Here is a 21,462-nt window from a genome sequence, read left to right on the forward strand (position 1 = left end):
CTCTTAACTATCAGTAATCCCCACCATTTATGACTCTATTTAGGCTACATTCCGAAATGAGGACAGACTCGCTGCACTGTTTAACATTTATTGTTTCACACAGTTCTTTTTTTTAACATAACTTTTCCTCATGCCCTTACTTAACATTTGGTTTTTATTTCAAAGTCTCAACAACAAGCTTCAAACTAGTAGACTTCTCAGGACAAAAAAAGGAGGAAAAACCAACTGGCATAACTTAAAATAGCATGGTAAATAAATACTAACCTGGTACCAGAACAAAACAGGTCACAAATAATGTTCGCACATCAAATAAAACGTTAAGTGGGCTATAGCGATTTCAGATCACAAGGCTGAAATGGGCTCCTCACACTGCTTAATGGCTGAAGTTACATTTCCCCTCTGACACCAACTTTTTCACATCAGGCTTGGCCGCTGTCAGACTTATGCGCAAACAGTCCTCCAAAGACTGGTTTGACAGTCGGTTCCTCTCGTGTGTTTTTATCGAGTTCATCTTGGAGAACGCAGCCTCGCAGGTGTAGGTTGAACCCAACATGGTGAGCACATACATAGCCAGCGTCTTCAATGTGCCATAGTCCTCGGGACAAGACATCCAGAATGCGCTCAGGCTTTCAGCACCATGGAGAGCAGCCTGGATTTCAGCCAGCTCGCTCTGAATGGACGCCTCGTCCAACGGCATCATTTTCACTACGTTTTCCGCGGTGTTTGTTTTTCAAGTGCTCTATAAATAAAGTTGACTTAATTGAGTTGAGGCAAAATATCTCTATCACTCCTGGCTCTGGCTGGAAATAGTTTGGTCATCTACATAATTACGAAGAAACGCGCTATCCAGACGGCCACGGATATTTTCATCTGCTCCCTGGCTGTCAGCGACCTGCTCATCACTTTCTTCTGCATCCCCTTCACTCTGCTGCAGAACATCTCGTCTGAGTGGTTCGGAGGTGAGTTGACTTTTTCAAAACCATGTCACGGAGGAAAAGGGGGGACGGAAAAAATATCTGACTAATGAAAATGAATGCAAAAGCTACTGTGGTGAAACAGACAGACTCACATTTAAACTGGAAAATCGGACTTTTATTGAAATTCACTGTGGAGAAAATACAAAAACAAACAAACAAAAAATGACCTTTTTTGCTGTTTGCATTAGATTAAACACTCAAATGCATAAGTTCACAGAGCACATGGATTTAGAATAATAATGCATGCAAAAGTAGAAGTCTGTCACCCATATTAGTTACGCAACTTGGTGCAACTCATATCCAAATAATGAGTGAAAGCCTCAGAGCCATAAGCAAACAGGTTGAATGATCTCAGCCAGAAAGCAAACACAGCATATTGATTCCTTCAAGGAATGAACTTTAAACGAAAACCCAGAATGCCTCAGCAGGAACTAATGCATCTAAATGACACATGAGCTCTTGTGTCTCCTTAGGGCTAAACTATGGAGAGAGAGAAGAGAAAAAAAGATCAGAATGCCTATTTTGAGGCAGAAATCTATGGGGACAGACGACAGGAGGGAGCTGCTTAAGTGCTTCTGGCTCCAACCGAGCATCCAATCATGTTTTTCCCCTCAACTGTATGGAATTTGAGATGAGGAGAGAAGTGATATGTAACCTCTATTTACGGAAAAATGAGTAAACTGGCATGACAGGAAAAGTCTTTAACATTGGCATATTACAGGCAGCTTTTCTTGATAGAATCAGTCTTCTAGCATGATGAAAGATGTGGATGAGGGACAACTGTGATGCTCGTATCGAACTTTGAACACTATCATCATCATAAAAACTGCAAAATGAAATATCAGGACCAGCTCAGAAAGAACCCTTTCAGGCCATAAGTTGACAGATTTGATTACAAATGTTAATTTCAAAGTGTATTTCACATGTTTTAAGTGTAGACTGAATGTGAATTCTGCCTAGTGAGTGCAAACATCAGCATGCATAGAACATGATACATGATAAGAGTAGGAATAGTATTATGCTAATTCCACTACAGCAGTGTTTCTCAACTGGTGGGTCGCGACCCAAAAGTGGGTTGCGGGGCCGTTTTTGGTGGGTCGCGAGCCTTTTTCTAAAAAGAGAGAAAAATAAAGATAATCCAATTTAGTGGCGAGTCATTGTAGTTCCCCTCCGCACCCGCAGGGGGTCGTCGTGTCAGCAGCGACCGGTGAGGACACTCGTATTACTGTAGAAGAAACTGCATGTTTTCATAGCAACAGCAGCATGGCTAAACGCAAGTACGACAGCGAGTACATTAAATATGGATTTTCCTACATCGAAGACAAAGGAGTCCAAAAGCACGCATCTGAATAAACTTTTCGAGCGGTTTAGCGACTACTTTCCCGATAAACAACCCGAGGACGACTGGGTGCGCGACCCGTTTGGAATAAACATGGAAAGCATCACGTTGCCTAGCAGCGATGAATGTCAGCTGGTGGAGCTATCATGTGACCGCACTCTCAGAAAGAAATTCACAGAGGTAAGCCTTTCCCAGTTCTGGTGCAACGATGTGATGAGAGAGTATCCCTCCATTGCTAGTCGAGCTGTAAAAATCCTCCTACCATTCAGCACCACATACCTCTGTGAATGTGGCTTCTCAGCTCTTGTTCAGCTGAAAACAAAATACCGAAATAAACTGAACATTGAGCATGACCTCAGAGTTGCTTTATCATGCATACAGCCAGATTTTGAGACTCTTGTAAAGGCCAAAAAGCATCCTCAGCTAAGCCATTAGAACTTCATGTAGTTCTGCAGTACTTTTATTGTGACTTGTGACTTTTGTTTATTTGTAAGTGCTTAAAAACACTTTTCTTTCAATATTGCACACTATTTTTTTCCCCAAATATTGGCTTTCAAATATAGTTAAGCCCTTTGAAAAATGTTTTATTGTGTTTACATTTTGAGATTGATCAGAACATTAAGCATTTCTTCACTTTAGTAATTTGTTGAATGCACTTCATCAGTTTTCATGTTTTGGACTCTTTTGCACATATTTCTATACATCGTTTCTCCAGCTACAACAGCAATGTTGCAGACTTGTGCAGTATTATGAGAAGCTACTGGTTTTGTTGAATTGCCCTTTTTTTGTAGAAAAAAAAATGCACTTTTATATATCCTGAGAACTACTTGAGGCTATTGTTCTACTTGTTTCAAAGTCCTCAGTACTTGAATTAGTATTGCTGCTTGATTTTGAGTTGTTGTGAAGTACTTGAGTTCAGGTTTAAAAGTTTTGTCTTCGAACGCTCAATCAATAAATTGTTGATTTTTGGAGAAATATTGTTTGGGTCACGACTTGTCATTTCAGTTTTATGGTGGGTCCCAGGCCCAGACCAGTTGAGAACCACTGCACTACAGGAGAGACCTAATGTTCTCTCTGCAGTTGGGTGGAAGAAATCTGCATATATATACATATATATATACATATATATATATATATATATATACATATATATATATATATATATATATGTATATATATATATATATATATATACACGTATATATATATATATATATATATACATATATATATATATATATACATATATATATATATATATATATATATATATATATATATATATATATATATATATATATATACATATATACATATATACATATATATATATATATATATATATATATATATATATATATATATGCTGAAGCATTAATGACACAGCTTTTTCCCCAGTGATTCTAATTGGAGGTTGGAGACCCTCCAGTTAGAACAACAGGTGCTGTCATCTCACCATGTAACAGGTTGTTACTATTGCAAATTATTGGATCTCATCACACTTGGCAGCCTTTCGGTTACTGTTTCAACACCTGACAACATGTAGCATCTTCTGTGAACAGCAAGTGATAATTACCAGCCTTACACTGCAAATGACTGCATGTCTGCTTAACACTTCTCATCATTATGACTAGCAGCGGGTATTCAGTGTATCATGGCAAAACCAAAGCAAGCTCGAAGCATGTGCCTCTATTGAGAGGCAGTCACAATTAGTTCACAGTGCACCATGGTGGGCTTGTGTGTTTCTGCTCTGTGCTTCATTATGTGTGCAACATGTGATTGCTCTATTCTGTAATCAGCTATGATTGCACCGTGATTTTAATTCAATTCCCCACAGGAAGATTAAAAAGGATCAGGAGGAGCTCATGTCTGAGTCCATTCTTCAACCCGACAACATGAGTGATGCAAACTGTTAATAGAAATGTATGTTTTGTGTCGTTTCTCAGTAGGCCACTGTTTAATCCCTGTGTCTATTTCCTGTAGGAGTCCTGGTTTGCAAGACAGTTCCCTTTGTGCAAACCACAGCCATAGTGACAGGAATCCTCACAATGACCTGCATCGCCATTGAGAGGTACCAGGGCATTGTATTCCCGCTGAAAATGAGGCGGCAGTACTCGTCCCAAAGAGCATTCAAGATGCTAGGTATGTTTGCAGGAGTGGCTTATTACGCTTTTAAGAGCGCAACCTCTGCTCTGTGAACAAACGAAACAAATGAAAGATGGAGTCGATTCACTGAAAGTAAATAAACAGGTGTTAGGCCTCTGGTGTACTCGCATCGAGCGACATCACGTGTGCACGTTGGCCATTTTGCTCCTTTTATGTGTTCTGCACCCAGCACGAACACTGTACTTACACAAAATTCAATTAACAAAAGAATAATCCTGCAGAATAAACCATGTCTGTGGACGTTCGAGGAAAAAGCCTTCAACGAAAGCTGAAATATGCTTCTCCTGGTTGCATAAAAACAAACATACACAGGCTGCTTTGATGTTTGTCTTACACTTATATGGATTCATAAAAACGATGCTTGCATGCTTTTCATTTTACACTTTAAAGCCGCATTCCTAAATGGAGATAAATTAACTGATCAACTTGTCTTATGAGCAGACCTGATGCATTGTTGAGGTGGTAATTGTGTGTTTCAGTTGCTTTGCAACCTAGAGTTACTCATGGCAACCTTGAAACAGAGATGTTAAGATTGCAAAAAGCCATGCAAGTAGACCACAGACAACAACAATGCAAATGCCTCTGTGCACATCTTTAGTTCCGCTGTAATCCCTCAAACAATCCAGGTGCCACATTTGTGTGTTAATTAAGCAACAATTATGTGAAGTCGAGGTTGTCCATTAAGATGTCGCTTCAGCTTTCTATGCTGTAATTTCAACCAAAGCAACATATTCACCTCCCAGATTCTTACCACGTTTACTTATGTTGATGCTGTGCAAAACTGGAATCCACAAAAATGCTATTTTTTTGTTTACCCACAGATGACAGGGCCCAGTTCTGCCCAGTAGAGGATTTAGTTTTTTTAATCCTCCATGCACATAAACCACTTTTACCTTCTTACTGGTACACAAGCAAGCATGTAAATTATGCAGCTTGCAAACACCTCAAGTGCTGATAACAATTAGTAGTCAGTATTGGTGTCTGTGTGTTGTTGGTTGATATGTAAAGAGAAATGAGTAAGCAAATGTTACTCACGCTGACTTTCATTAAAGAATATGAGTATAATTTTGAGGAAAAAAGGTACACTACTGTTCAAAAGTTTGGGGTCACCCAGAAAACTGAAAATGTTTTCCATGAAAACTCACTTTTACTCATGTGCTAACATAACTGCACAAGGGTTTTATAATCATTAGTTAGCCTTTCAACACCATTAGTTAACACAATGTAGCATTAGAACACAGGAGTGATGGTTGCTGGAAATGTTCCTCTGTACCCCTATGGAGATATTCCATTAAAAATCACCCATTTCCAGCTACAATAATCATTTACCACATTAACGATGTTTAGACTGGATTTATGACTCATTTAATGTTATTTTGATTGAAAAAAAGTTTTTCTTTCAAAAATAAGGACTTTTCTAAGTGACCCCAAATTTTTGAACGGTAGTGCATATATTTCTCACATCTCATTAATAATGACATTTGAGACTTCCATGCCAAGCGTGTTGATCATCTACCTTTTGGTCTTTAGTTAAAGTAAGAGTTAAACCATATTCCTTCACAAGAGAATGAAAAATTTGTGCACTTAAAGCGTTTTTGTATGTGAAATGGTGAGACAAAACTTATATTCATATTTCAGATAGCAAAGCAAAAGAGCAAAATTATGCCTTAGTATTTTGGGTTTGCACTGTTGGAGTTCATAACAAAGATCTGTGGAGGAGAAGAGACGACGCTCCAAATGACTGACAGGTTCTTAATTATCCAAGAGAGGAATTTAATTTTGTAGCTGCTGCGGCTCCGGTTTGGCATTAATCACACAGAGGTTGCTCTCCTTGATGGTCCTTGGCAGCCACTGCATTTATCAAATTGTACATCCTGTATACTCAGTGTATTGGACCCTGCAGATTGTATCTGACCATATTACATATATGTCTGCCTCCTGCACGCAGGGATTGTATGGATTGCCTCAGTGATAGTGGGTTCACCAATGCTGTTTGTACAACAGCTAAAGGTAAGTGCCTTTCAGAGCAATGACAAAATTGCTTTCTATAGCCTCCTTCAGCTGTGACTGCACAGCATAAAAACCACATTCTTGATACGAGTGAATGTCAGAAGCTTGATTCAGCTCCAAAGAGCTTAGAATTATTTTCAGTATCAAGACTGATAATCTCACATTACTGTATCTTGCACAGAAGAATACAGAAATTTCTTCAGAGGAGTTCACATTCCTGATAGTAGTCCCTCTGCACAGAATGGAGGAGGTTCAAATAGGCAGTAACTGAACATTCAAGCCTTAAGCTTACAGCAATGGGTGAATGCCTCTGCAGGATATAAGAGTTTTAAAATGTGGCTCCATTCCTGCAGTGGTACACTGTTAGTGATGTGTTTTTGTCAGCTAGCACTGATTAATAGCCAGAGCTCAGGAGGGGTGCCAGCGTTGGCGGAGCATATGGCGGAAAAACCTAGAAAGTGTCCAAGAAAAGTTTCTGATGCTGCAGATTAAAAAGAAACATAACGTTCAATGGAAGAATTACAATCTAAAGTAGAAAGTTATGAAAAGCCCAATCCTGTTCTTTGAAATTTCAGCCTGTAAAAATATCCTCATACTGAGTCAGCAACAGCTCTACATTTTTTACTTCCAACTAATCAAAACTGCAAATTACAGCATAAATAACAGTATAGTAGTGGGTTACTGATGATCAGAAAATTCTTCACTGGAGCATAAATTTGATGAGACAGAAATGAAACACATCAGTGCCACATTTATATTAGCCATAGCAGTATTGGGCAGCCTGTTCAGTGAATCCTTGGCAGTGAGTTGTGATTTAATAATAGATAAAGTCCAGCCTTGGTGGAGACACTACTGAATGACTATTGTTGCATTTCTATTCATAGACACACTCCTACATGTAGAAGGCAGTGAGTGCACAGTCATGTAGATTACATTCACACATGCATGCGTGCATCGAAACCCACTTTAACCCTTTATGGGGCAAGTGATCATATTTGGTAACTTCCACACACATTAAATATCTGCTTCTCGGTGAGGTCGAGAAGCATGTGGTCTTCACCCAGCCAATCTTCGAAGATCACTCTACATTACAGAACACGATATTGTGGCATTTGACCAATCAGCAGAGGCCTGGAACATATCAAACTTTCTTTTTTCTCTGAAGTTGGAAAAAGACAGACTTGCGGTTCGATCCTCTTCCATATTTTCGGTTGAAATGTCAAAACTAACCATGGTTGGTTGATGAAATTCACACATTTTATGACTGAGTAGTTGTGCTAAGTGATGACATGCATTTCTTGGAATTTTTGATTTTTGATTTTTTAACCACTAACAGGCAAGGAACCATATATGGTAACTTCACTGATTTTGAGTTTCAACATGAAAATTAAAAATTTTGAAAAATATCACAAAAGTGAAAAAGTCTTATATCCACCAATAACACTCCAGGGTTGAAATTTTGAATTTCAAAGTATTTCAATGACTGCTCTTTAAAGGGTTAAGAGGAATTTGCCATGGGCTTTGTGAGCTGCTCTACCACCTCCTATTGGCTGTCTGGACGTGTCTATCTAAACCCTCCTGAGGCACTCCAGATTTTGTAAGAAACAAACAAACTGTCCATCATATGGGTCCCAAAATATCATGTTAATACCCCCCTGTAAATCAGAGCATTCATCTGTTTTAGTTGTTCTCGCAGGGCTAAAAGCTGTTCCTCCTCCCTCTGTCAGGTGAAGTACGACTTCCTGTATGATCACTACCACGTCTGCTGCCAGGAGAGTTGGACATCTCTCACCCATCAGCAGGTTTACACCACCTTCATCATGGTGGCTCTCTTCCTGCTGCCTCTGGCCGCCATGCTGTTCCTCTACACGCGCATCGGCATCGAGTTGTGGATCCGCAAGAGGGTTGGCGACACCTCGGTCCTCAACACCATGAACCACAGGGAGATCAACAAGATCTCAAGGTGGGTTAGGAAACCGAGGTGACCACGCAGAAGTGTTTTATCTAATCATCCTGTCTCTTGATAGATAGAATATCTTTTTATTTTGGTTTGCATTGCAGTTAGCAAAATTGCCGATGCTTTTGGGTGGGAACCCAAAAAATGGGTCAGTGGTCCATGTTGTTACATTGGTGAATCCACTGGTTGGACAGGTCAAGTGTCCAAAGAAGTTACACGTTCTGCACAGTTTGAACAGTATTGTCACTTAATAGTGAAGCAAAAAGTAAAGTTCATCCTAGTTTAGCTGAAAAGTCCCAGAATTCTTGTCACGTGCAGGTTGGTCACAGCTGAGTCTCTAATGGCTTCTTGGTTGCACAGAGTAGTGAAGAATTTTATAGAGGTTTTATTTTTAGTGAATTTTTAAATTATGTAAATTAATTTAAATATTCTGATTTTCAGCTTAGATTTAGATGCAAACCTGCTCTCCACTGTTTAACACATATGCTGTACATCAGGGGTCACCAACTATATTTGTCAGAGGGCCAGAATTTTACCGGACAGTCACCTTGGGGGCCGGACCCTCAAACAAAAACTAAGTAAAAATCAAATTTTGGCATAACATTATTATTTGATGTTTATTGTTTATATTTTTTTCCATTTCATTACAAAACTGAAGGCATTTTTAGCCTTTATGAGTCAGGCTCCTATCACCTATACCACAGTCAACCACCAGGAGTGATAGAGATATTTTGCCTCAACTCAATTAAGTCAACTTTATTTATAGAGCACTTGAAAAACAAACACCGCGGAAGTGAAAGGAAAAGGCCTCTTAACACAGGTAAAATGGCACTCTCAAAGGCCATGAAAGGAAAAGTTGATGTGGAAAACAGATCCTTTAATAATGACTGGACTGAAAAGTAGGCATTTATCATGCCAACCTTCCGAAATGCGTCACCTGTATGCCTCATTTGCTACGAAACTGTTGCTGTTGCAAAAGAATATAATCTGCGCCGTCACCACAACACTAAACATACAAATTTCAAGGATTCATATCCTGAGCAGTCAGAGGCCCGTCAGAGAAAAATGGCCACATTGAAATCTGCCTGCACCCGTGCAAATGGCATTATTACTGGAACTTTAACTGATCAAGAGAGAGTAAGGTGTGCATCTCTGCAGGCTGCCTGGGTGCTTTGCAAACATAACCGGCCTTTCACAGAAAGTGAGCTATTAAAGGAGAGCATGGTCACCGTTCTGGAGGAACGGTGCCCCCGACAAATCCATGGACAGAGTTATTGCATCTGTCAAACAAATGCCTCTCTCTGCTTCAACTGCTGCACGTCGTGTCCACGTCTTGGCAGAGCATGTCCAGCCAGCTGTCATTGACGGGATCAAGGAAGCCAAATACATTTCACTGGCTATTGATGAGTCCACTGACAACACGGATAGTTCACAGTTGTGCGTTTTTGTCAGATACTTTGATGGCAAAGATTTCCGAGAGGAGCTGCTGGCATTGCTTCCGCTGGAGGACAACACCACAATTCTCCACAAACGTAGTGAAAATGATGCCGTTGGACGAGGCGTCCATTCAGAGCGAGCTGGCTGAAATCCAGGCTGCTCTCCATGGTGCTGAAAGCCTGAGCGCATTCTGGATGTCTTGTCCCGAGGACGATGGCACATTGAAGACGCTGGCTATGTATGTGCTCACCATGTTGGGTTCAACCTACACCTGCGAGGCTGCGTTCTCCAAGATGAACTCGATAAAAACACACGAGAGGAACCGACTGTCAAACCAGTCTTTGGAGGACTGTTTGCGCATAAGTCTGACAGCGGCCAAGCCTGATGTGAAAAAGTTGGTGTCAGAGGGGAAATGTAACTTCAGCCATTAAGCAGTATGAGGAGCCCATTTCAGCCTTGTGATCTGAAATCGCTATAGCCCACTTAACGTTTTATTTGATGTGCGAACGTTATTTGTGACCTGTTTTGTTCTGGTACCAGGTTAGTATTTATTTACCATGCTATTTTAAGTTATGCCAGTTGGTTTTTCCTCCTTTTTTTGTCCTGAGAAGTCTACTAGTTTGAAGCTTGTTGTTGAGACTTTGAAATAAAAACCAAATGTTAAGTAAGGGCATGAGGAAAAGTTATGTTAAAAAAAGAACTGTGTGAAACAATAAATGTTAAACAGTGCAGCGAGTCTGTCCTCATTTGGGAATGTAGCCTAAATAGAGTCATAAATGGTGGGGATTACTGATAGTTAAGAGTCTCAGTTATTGTTGTTTCAGTTGCTTTAATAGTGTGGACCACATGATATTTTCTCTTTGATCCTCACAATTTTGGAATCCAGTCGCGGGCCGGATTGGACGGTTCGGCGGGCCGGATTCGGCCCGCGGGCCGCCAGTTGATGGTCACTGCATTAAAATATATGTGAAACATCTATGGAATCTTTAAAGTAATATCTGACTGGTTTCCCTGTTGGAATCTGTAAGCAGAAGAGGAGTTATTGATCGATCTCAACAATAACCAACCCCTGTGACTTGGAAAACATAAAAAATGCTACTTTTAAACTGTCTGTTCAAAAAAAGGGCAGTCCTTTCAAGTGTGTGACTGTCAGGACTGTGTTTTTTCATGTTGATTGTTGCTGCTCACTCCAGCATTTCAGTGGGAAAAGAGTGCCATCATTAATATTAGCTGCCTTTGTTACTTTCCAGCTATAACAGGAAAGACTTTCATCTAGTTTCAAAGAAAGATCAGATGATTTTTTGCTTTTACCTTCTGCAGGAAAAAGAAAAGAGCCGTTAAAATGATGATCACAATTGTGCTGCTATTCACAATTTGCTGGGCTCCGTTCCACACAGTCCACATGCTGTTTGAGTACTGTAAGTATTGCCGGATGCATTAAAGGTCAATGGGAGTTGTTGATATAGCTCAAACCTCACTGCATGCATCAATCTGAGTCCTCTCTGTGTCTGTATGTCCAGATGACCTTGAGAAGAAATACGACGGAGTCACACTCAACATGATCATCGCCATTGTTCAGGCCATCGGGTTCTTCAACAGCTTCAACAACCCCATCGTCTATGCCTTCATGAACGAGAACTTCAAGAAGAGCTGCGTCTCCACGCTCTCGCACTGCGTCCGGAAACCCAACCAGCAGGTCGACGTCATGGTGGCACCCAGGCTGAGCGTGCAGTTCATCAAACCCCAAAGCAGAGAAGCCTTCATAAAACCGGACGACGGCAACAGCTTGGAGCTGCCCTCAGCGGAGAAAGGCCCTTCAACTTCATCGCAGGGAGAGCGCTCGCTGGAAATGATAGGCGAAAAAATCTCCACCATCCAAACGGAGCTGCCAGCAAATAGCTCCAGTCAAGTCAAATGAGGACGAAGTGGAGCAAAGTTCAGGTGTTTCAACTGTTCAACTCGACCCTCCTGTTTGCTGTCGATCCCTGGCGCTTGGCACAAGCAGCCACGAGCACCTTAGACATGATTTCAAGTCTCACAGTTGCAGTTCAGAAGGCTCAAAAGTCCAACAGCAAGACAACAGACTGTATCTCTGCAGTGGCAGGAGCTAGAATCTGTGTTTTCATTCTGGTCAGAAGTACAGCAGGAGAACTGGGAATGGATATTAAAAAGAGGCAGCTTTACTATAAAAACTGGGAGCATTCAGGAACAGTGGTCCGGCAGGTGATTTATGATTTTTTGACGGGAGGACAGCCAAATAAGAGCACTCTGTTGGCAGGTTAACAAGCGGGAAGCAGTTTGGTAATTTCTCCTTCAATATCTACTCATCATCCTTTCAAATCGCCCACTGACCACTCTTGAAAATTGCAGGACATCCAGCCTCTCCCATACCTATCTTCCACCAAATTATTTCTGGTTCTTGAACTGGTTCCATTCAGGATTCTTGAAATCTTGGTGTCAAACAGTGAATAGGCTCCTGTCTCCACCAGTGATGGATCAGTGTAATTAAGAACACACTCAACAACAATAGAGAAGCATTGCACATCCTTTTTCTTTCCAACCAGTAGGGTCTGACACTCCCACTGATGTTGTGGCATTTAAGGTAAAGGAATAAAGCTGGGAACCTTCCAGGTTCTGAACCAATTCTTTTTTGGTTGAAACGCTCCTAGTGGCTAAAACTAGATGTGCAGATCAGAACAGAATGTGTTTCCTGTTGGTGGTGAAGGGCTTTCAGTGAGCATTTAATGATGCATGAGAGGCAACCATGCTCAATGTCATCCTGAATGAGCTCAGACTAGAAGTACGGTGTTCTCGTAGAAGGGAAAATGTTTGGAAATGTTAAAATGGCCCTCATTCATTCAGCTGCTTACATGCACGTTTCAATACCGACCCTCAAAGTTCTTCTCTCCTTTGCCAACATGTTGTTCATTTCACACACAAAAGAGAAACCTTGCAGCAACTTGTGTGTCAATCAGAACAAACAGAGATGAGAAGCCCAACGGGGAATACATAAAGCAGCTCTGTCTAATAGTTTTTAATGCAAAAAAAAAAAAAAAAAAAAATCACCTGATCTTTTTTTTTTTTGATTGTGCATATGAAATTATTTTACCACTGATAGGCTAAAGAATGTATGTAGCGTGTGCAAATCCTGCTCATTATGAAATTCAGTCACATCTCTACCCCCTATAGAATGTACTCAAATGTATTCTGTGGGTACAAGTCATAAAAGTGCAGGATAATAGGTTTCACTGGGCCTTGGATTTCATGCTTTACAGAATCCATAAATCCTGTCCACATTGTCCTTTTTTGAAAATTCACAACTGCTGCCACTGGTGAACGTACATTTACACTGATTAGTCAAAACTAAGGATGACCAGATCATGCTTCTCTCCCTGGTTCCAATTGGATTCGTTTAATATTTCGTATCTGCTGATACCCAGTTATAATCAACACCATTTCCCAAGAAAATAAGCACTTAAAGTCCATTAAATTCTTATAATCGATCTGATCTATATGCTTGTCAACTTAAATGCTAGGCAAAGCGTGAAGAAAATAGCATGAGCTCCACAAGCTCCAAAAGACAGCAAAATCCTGTATTCACTACATACATGTCAGAACATGTATTATACATTAGCTGCAGCACTTGGAACCTCTTACTGTTTGACACTGTAGTGACCTGAGTGGACTACAGGCAAGCAGAGAGCATTGTAGGAGTTCAGCTAGCAACAGGCACAATGACAGAGACATATGTGACACTTCATGTCACATAAATGCCTTAATGTTTTTAATAATGTGTTCCAACACAACTCATACTTTTTCATTTTGACATGTGACAGTGTATGACAACAAAGAATCAGGCTTCGAAAAAAAGCAGATACGGGTAAGTTAAAAGATGTTAATGATAGACCCCGAATTGGACTGATGATATCAGCTGGGGCATCCCTGGCCAAAACATTGAAATCATTTAGCAAATATTGTTTAGTCACTTGCTCTTACCTGTAAGGTCATACAAATGAACCCTCTGGTGGCGTCCTGTGGTGTCTGGCTATAGTAAATTCTTTAGCTCCTGTGGGTTGTGGGGTGGGACGTCTGTGGATTAGTCATGTGGATGCTCGATCACACTGGGACTACTAGAATCTGGAGGCTGGGTAAACTCCTTGGACTCTTTTTATGTTCCTCAAGCAGTTTTTGTGGTTGCCCTTGCTGAGGGAGGAAAAGCAAAACAAAATTATCAACGTAATTCACTTAATCTGTGTATATTTTGGCTGATCAGTGTAAGTGCCAACGGGAAAAGTCCTGTTAGCAAGATGAGCACCAGCAACAAACAAAAGAGATGACATTGCAAACTACAACTGTTTTCACATTAACACTGAGATTCTGAATATCTTCACAGCGGAAGGAGTTTTGTGAAAGTTCAGGTTGTGTTTGTATGTGGATGAAAACGCATTGAAGTTAACTTTTAAAAAATATCTGTGTATGTGTGGACAAAGCCTCGGTTCAGCTTCTATCATTGACACATCCTGGTTTACAACATGATTAGAATTTCAACTGCAGCTTTTATCCTCTGAGCAACTTTAACTCCTCTGCATTTTGAAGACAAATTATCTCTTCTTTTATGTAAAGTACAGATGAAAAAAAAAACAAGACAGAGCATAAAAGCAAGTCTTCCACTTAAATGGGGAACATCTTGTTTTTCTTTTCTTCTTTCTTTGAAAATTTGTGTCTCTCGGTGTGGTTATAATTTGGGAAATGGCTGTCCGTATGAATACATATGTGCAAAAACTAATGAGTGTTGCAGCATATAAACATTTTTCAGATCCAAAGAGATTGTGTTTTAGTCAAATTTGCATTCATAAAATGTGAATGTGAAGTCAATGAATGCTTTGTTGTGAAATAAGTGTGAATGTTGAGTACTTACTGTGAAGGCGAACTCAGCTTTAAACATGAGGTTTCTCATCCATTCCTACAGTGACAAACTCTTCATAAGCTGCCTATACTCACTTTGGAAACTGGTCAAGAATCTTTACTGCCATCATGCAATTAGTTTTCACCAGTTACATAATGAAATTTTGTTGGTAGTACCGGCTTAAAAGTCAACATTAAAAGACATGGTCAGTAAAATATACAGTGCATTAAAAAATAGTAAAAATACATTAAAAGTAAGAAAATATACATGCAACAGACTGATTTAAGTGCAGCAGAAGAAAATGGATGGATGGATGGATGGTAGTCAATCTCTTTGAATATCAAATATGTGGGCTTGAGAGGTGACTGTAAAAAAAATAAACCTATAGCATGGTCCTTTGTGGAAGTTATGGATTCCAGCGGTGACCCAGATCTAAAAGGAAAACAAGTCAAATGTAAAGTTCCTTAACCACTACTGTATTTCGTCAAAGGGAATGATACGATGAAGACCTTCACAGCCTTCTAAAGTTTGTGGCAGGATTTTTAAATGATCAGAGAATCAAATTCACAAAGCTTTCCACTGACAAAGGAGTGTTGTTAGATGTACTTTTTGTCTGATATGTTCAAATTTAGAATGCTGTCTTTGGGTGGTGCCAATCACAGGAAAAAAAAATCAGCCTCTTAGGGTGAAAAATAGGGGTTTTATGGTTGGTGGAATATTGAAACAGAAAATAATGGACATTTTTTGACCAAATTTGCAACATCATACTACTGGTTTGTATTATTTTATCAAAAGTGGGTTGTATCATTGAAGATCACATTCTAATCAATTAGGGTGCAAACTTTCAGGACTCTAGCTACATTATGTCTCAAGTTACGGCACTTCAAACATTGCTCTACAGAATTTTACACTCGAAGTTTAAGAGCAGTGAGAGTTACCTAATGACTACTTAATATCCGTCTGCACAAAAAAAAATATCTGACAAATATTAAATGGTCAATTGAGTTGGAATGACCCATCCTGATTATAGTCAACTCATATTATCTTTGAGTTTAACAGGAGACTCTGAAGTACAAATCAGTAACTAGTAACTACGCTTTTGACAATCCCACATTTTCACTCATTGACACATCCAAGCTGGTGAAAGTAAAAATGGCTAGAGTGATCATCTGGGGCTACTTGAAGTTTGGTTCATTGCTAAAAGACACTTCAATTAAAAGGAGCCAGATGTCAACTCACCATCCAATCCACGTTTCTTCACCTTTACCTTCAAGAGGAGGCCTATTACACTGAGAGCCATACAGTAGTGCTGGAGAACAGAAAACCTCTTTCAAGAGTTCCAACAATAGCCCATGTCATTTTTGAGCAGATACAGAGCTGGGGAACATTTGTTTCAGGTTCAAGTGCTATAATATGGAGCAGGGGAACATGGGAATGAATAGGGTGCACCACTATAACCAATTCTGAAGCATCAGACTATTGAAACACTGCACTTACAAAACAGTAACAGTTTGTCTGTTTTTAACAGCTGCAATAGCGTAGATTGTATGTTCAACTACCACAAAGATGCTTTTGAGTACTTTGCCGGGTATTTATATGTTGTCTGTAGTCCAATTATGTCAACAAGAAACACAGAGCTACATAGTTGAGATCAAATTCAAAGCCCAGTTCAAAGATGATCTGACTCATGATTACTTGGTGCCTTGGTCCAGAAAAGGCATCACAACTCATGTGATCCCATAACAAGATGTTCAGTAGTTTCATTGAGTGATTTATTTTTTACATTACATACATTATTCCATGAGTAAACTTCTTACAGGATGTAAAATCTCAATTTCAATCACCCTCTACTAAGCTGAGTCTCGCCTGAAAACCAATACTTCACATGAATGACAAACTAATCTTCATACCCAACATGTGTTTTGCAGTGTGAGTACCATTTTTTATCAAATGGAAGCCACAATGCTATCGAACACGCACCTCATACTATTGTTCAAAACCAAGTGCCAAAACAGAAGAGATCCAGTCTACATCCACAGTGTTCTGAGCCATTTACACTGTAGGAACATAAGATTATGTAACATTGTAATAACCAAGGAAACACACTCTTCTACAAACATGTAAAAACCCAGAGAAGCAGTTAAGGATAAGGGTTTAAAGCAGCAAAATCTTTCTTCGATCTCCTCCCAGTTAACCAAATTACACTGAAATAATAGCGATTGTACTGTCTTCCCCTTATGTGCTAACAAATTTGCTATTGTAAAATAAAAAGATACCTTCTTAGTGTGTGGCATTGGCACAGAATGCCAAAAAAAACAGAAGACAAATCGATTTTCTGTCAGATCTCACAAAAAGGGTATGATTTGACACTTTGGCAGCACTTTTTGTTTGAGGATAATCTTACTGTCTGGAGATGCTATGAATAAAAAATTTTCTAAATTTTCTATTTCTGTCTTGCTGCTATGTGATCAGAGGGTATATGGAAAGTCTGGAGTGTCAATAGTGGAGAGGCCTTTTGACTGGGAGGGATCCTTGTCAGCCTTGTGCAGAGTTAAACAGTCCTGTTCCAATATTCATCGGAATCCCCATAATGATGCACTCAGACACACCTGAAATAGAAACACAGGAAATGTTAATACCTAATTAAGGACTAAACTTAGGATTAATTACAGAGATGAAGCAGCAGTTTACCGCAGACGGAGTCCTTTTGTCCAAAATAGGCAGCATCGAAGAGATGATCAGCTGTTTTCTCGAAGGAGGCCAGCATGAGGACACTTTCCTTCATTTTGGCTAAACCAAACCTGGTAATTCCCAGAATCTCCCCCTTTATAGACAGAAGACAGGAGTGAAGTACTTTATACTGCACATTTTTTTAATTGAAATTCAAGCAGTTCAAATCCAATGAACAGCTGAAATGGTACAAAGGTAAGTGGCGAACTGCCGGAGGTTTTAAAAAAAAAAGGTAAGATTACTCAAAACTCAAGATTAATGTACATTTCAGAATTATACAAAAGGCCTTTTTCAGGGAACAAGAAACGGGTTAACAACTTAAAGGTGTTGTGCAGCAATGGAGGTTTATTAAGCCTTGAAAGTTGGTGCTACTAAATCCTACAGGTGTCCCAACTTTTCTTGATGACTTACAACCCCCTCTGTCTGCATAAAGTAGTGTTGGAACACACCGTGGAACCATACCTTCAATACTGTTATTTGAACAGTACTGTACTGCAGAAAGTAGTGTGTTGCTCTAAAAATTGGCAAGGACAAGGCAACAATAGAAGACAGACCATTATAACACTTAAAAATTTAGGTTTTTCCTACAGACAAATTGTGAAGAAAGTCGAGGTGTCGATGAGTACAGTTTTCTTCACAATTAAAAGGCTCAGAAACTGGAGAAAACTCTGACAGGAAGAGGTCTGGAAGAGCCAAAACCACAACACAATCAGAAGACAAGTTTCTGAGACTCAACAGCTTGGTGATAGGAGCTCACAGGACAACAGCTTCAATCAGCTTCATCATGGTCGTAGGATGAAGTCTCTGTTTCAACTGTGAAGAGAAGATTTGGAGTTGCAGGTTTGACAGGTGGAGTTGCAGCAAGAAAGCCATCACTAAGATGTCAGAATGAGAAAAAGAGGCTTGTCTGGGCCATGAAACACCGCTAATGGACCACTGAAGACTGGAAGAAGGTATAATGGACTGATGACTCAAAATGTGAAATCTTTAGTTTATCACGCAGGATTTTTGTACGCCGTCGAGCAGGCAAAACTATGGTTCCTCAGTGCGTGACATCAACTGTCAAACATGGAGGAGGAAGCATCATGGTCTGGGGCTGTTCTGCTGGATCCAGGGTCGGTGACTTATACTGAGTGAGAGGAACCCTGAACCTAAACAGCTACCACAGCATTCTGCAGCTCCATGCAGAACCCTCTGGTCAGGGGTTTATCCTACAGCAAGATAATGACCCAGAACATCAGTCCACGCTCTGCCAGAACTACTTTAGGAGCAAAGAACCAGACGATGAGCTTGAAAACATGGAGTGTCAGCACAGTCTCCAGACTTCAACCCCATGGAGCTGGTTTGGGATGAATTGGACAGAAGAGTGAAAGTAAAACAACCTACAAGTGCCACACATTTATGGGAACTTCTGCAACAGGGTTGGGAAGAACTTTCTGAAGAATATTTGATTTCTATTGTTGAAAGAATGCCACGAGTGTGTTCAGCTGTTGTATCTGGCAAAGGCGGCTACTTTGATGAGTCAATAGTTTAGAATACATTTTGGTTTCTAAATAGGTTTTTTTGAACATCATTTGTTTATGTGTTCTATGCTTTCATTTCAGAGTACAATGAGACATGAACATGCATACTTTCCAATACAGAACTGGAAACATTTAGGTGTTCTAAAACTTTTGACCAGTAGTGAGTGTGTGCGCGCACACACACACACACACACACACACACACACACACTCATGAACGCACACAGGGAGAGAGAGCAATGTTTCATACCTTATAGGGCATAAGATCAGCAAGAAGCATGACGTGACGCCGGTCGATGCTCATTCCGTGGTTGACCATGGTGTACTGAATCTCATTGATGATGGTGGATCTTGCAGCCTCAATACCCAAAGTCCTCTCAACCTGAACAAAGACACAGAGCAGCTTGTAAAGAAGAAAAAACATTCTGACATTAGTCTTGAGGCTGGATCCACAAATAAATCAATCACATGGTATTTTCTCTTATGATGTAGGGTCTTAATCTGCCATCTAACTTCTCTGGCACTTTGGCTCAACAGCCATTATCTTAAAGGTGCTGTATAAATAACGACTTGACCTAAGTTCAAGATTAATTACTATTTTTTATAGGAGAGATGTGAAATCATCATCACATACACATTCGCCTTTACCTAATGTAAATCAAGCTATCAGCTTCCACCCACAAACATTAAAATCATTTTCTTCCTTCGACAGTAAGTAACCTGCACTGGGCTTCAAGCTGGGACAGTCTAAGGGACTAGATACTCCTGAGAGACCATAAACCAGGCCAAATAGAGCCAAACAGAAACCTCTGCAGAACAATAGTGGTCATTCTACAACTGGTAAAGGTGTTTGGTGTTGTAGAATGCAGATCTGTATTCTGCAGACTCCTGACTCAATACAACTGTCCTGCTATAAATCACCTTCATGTAATCTTGCAGACCAATGTTGGAAAATACCTCTCATTTTAAGACTATCCCAGTTTTTGAAAACCTCTTTCGTTCAAGGGAAATAAGTAACAGTTGAACACAACTTATCACACCTTAAACTGGATTAAAAAAATCCAACCTACTACAGAGGGACAGTGTGTCAGCATTAAGGGCCGTTTAGCTCTCTGTTCTTTTGTAGCTTCAACCAGAATGTCTGCTTCGTTAGTGCTTAGTCTCACTCCTGTGCTCCTGTTTGTACAATCATCGTTTGTATGTGATCACATGCAAACTGAAACGATCCTGCTTCACACTAAAAGCTTTCCAAAAAATTTTTCGAAATGCAACATGTTTATTGCAGTTAGCAGTGCTTCGTTAGCAGTGTAAGTGAACTATTTTAGATTTCTGTGCAGTGCAGTGAAAAAAACTGCAACACAAAACCAGAAATTATTTTGCAAAAGCTTTATGAAAAAGTGAAAACATCCAGGTTAGCATACTGCTTAGACAGACAGCAACCTAAAGCACGACTGGCTTTAACTCTCCACTGACTCTTACCTCGTATGTGTTGTTTGATGTGGTCCTACTCCCATTCACTCCGTGAGTTGCCATGACAGCTCTCAGATTGTCGCCCTCCACCAGAAGTTTGTACTTGTTCTTGCCACTCTGTTCGTCAATGTGAATAACTGCTCGGGCGACCTCTGGTATGCCTTGAACCACCACCAAAGAAGTGAGAAATGACATCAGTGTTAATTAAAAAAAGCAGTGACTAATGCAGGGCTTTGTGCTTCCTTTTCATAGCAGAACACAAGTAGTTCTTTACTTGAATCATATCTCAATTTATGAGAACTACGTAAATTAACATAACAGTACAGATATTTTTTTCCATTTTATTTGTCTTACTGCACTGTGGTTTAGAAATAATACAAAAGATAGAATGATAAAATGTGAAAGGTGTTGCTTTAACAAACCCCCCAAAAATTATAACCTGACTTTTTAGCTCCAACATTTCAGCTTCTTAGTCATTTTGATTTTCCAGCCAATTATTTCGCCATTTAAGCAAACTCTCACTGCTCTCAGCAGACTCTTTCTGGCAGCAGCTGTTTTCAGTCATATAACTGCACTGCAAACCACCTGTTTATCACAAAAGGGCAAACACACAAAGTTGGTTGCATTTTCTAGACTTACATTTTCTAGAGGTCAGCAGCCTTTTAAGAAAATAGCAGCTATAATATTTATTTTGGTAAAAGTGTGCATTTCAGGTTTAGAAAAAATAAAGCCGGTATGCACAGAAATCAGTTTTTTAACTTTATTTTTAACTGTCACATCAGATTCTCACCTTAGGAAGTTCTTCTTTTAATGACTGCAGCACATAGTACATGGAGCTTTTGTTGTTTTCTCGTGGAGACACACATACCACCGCCTCGCCGTGCACAGCAATGTCTCCAGGTTTGACTCGTAGTTTAGACATGCAGATGGAATAATGCACTGTTTCTG

At 39.9% G+C, this 21,462-nt stretch overlaps 2 protein-coding genes across 2 annotated transcripts; one reads left to right on the plus strand and one right to left on the minus strand.

Moving 5' to 3' along the window:
- The first annotated feature begins 637 nt into the window (after nt 1–637).
- LOC111564424 (pyroglutamylated RF-amide peptide receptor-like) lies at nt 638–16,996 on the plus strand. Its single transcript, XM_023263978.3, has 7 exons — nt 638–719; nt 771–959; nt 4,300–4,458; nt 6,431–6,492; nt 8,220–8,455; nt 11,207–11,304; nt 11,407–16,996. The coding sequence occupies exons 1-7, from the start codon at nt 638–640 to the stop codon at nt 11,802–11,804; spliced, it is 1,224 nt and encodes a 407-aa protein (XP_023119746.2). The 3' UTR covers nt 11,805–16,996.
- Nucleotides 16,997–17,313: 317 nt separating this feature from the next.
- LOC129349160 (DNA-directed RNA polymerase III subunit RPC1-like) lies at nt 17,314–20,709 on the minus strand. The gene is made up of 4 exons (XM_055011617.1): nt 20,524–20,709; nt 19,295–19,426; nt 17,484–17,616; nt 17,314–17,401 (listed from the first exon to the last, which is right to left on the minus strand). The coding sequence occupies exons 1-4, from the start codon at nt 20,707–20,709 to the stop codon at nt 17,328–17,330; spliced, it is 525 nt and encodes a 174-aa protein (XP_054867592.1). The 3' UTR covers nt 17,314–17,327.
- Between the last annotated feature and the right edge of the window lie 753 nt (nt 20,710–21,462).

This window comes from Amphiprion ocellaris, chromosome 1 (assembly GCF_022539595.1).
Source record: "Amphiprion ocellaris isolate individual 3 ecotype Okinawa chromosome 1, ASM2253959v1, whole genome shotgun sequence".
In the NCBI taxonomy this organism is placed as follows: Eukaryota; Metazoa; Chordata; class Actinopteri; family Pomacentridae; genus Amphiprion; species Amphiprion ocellaris.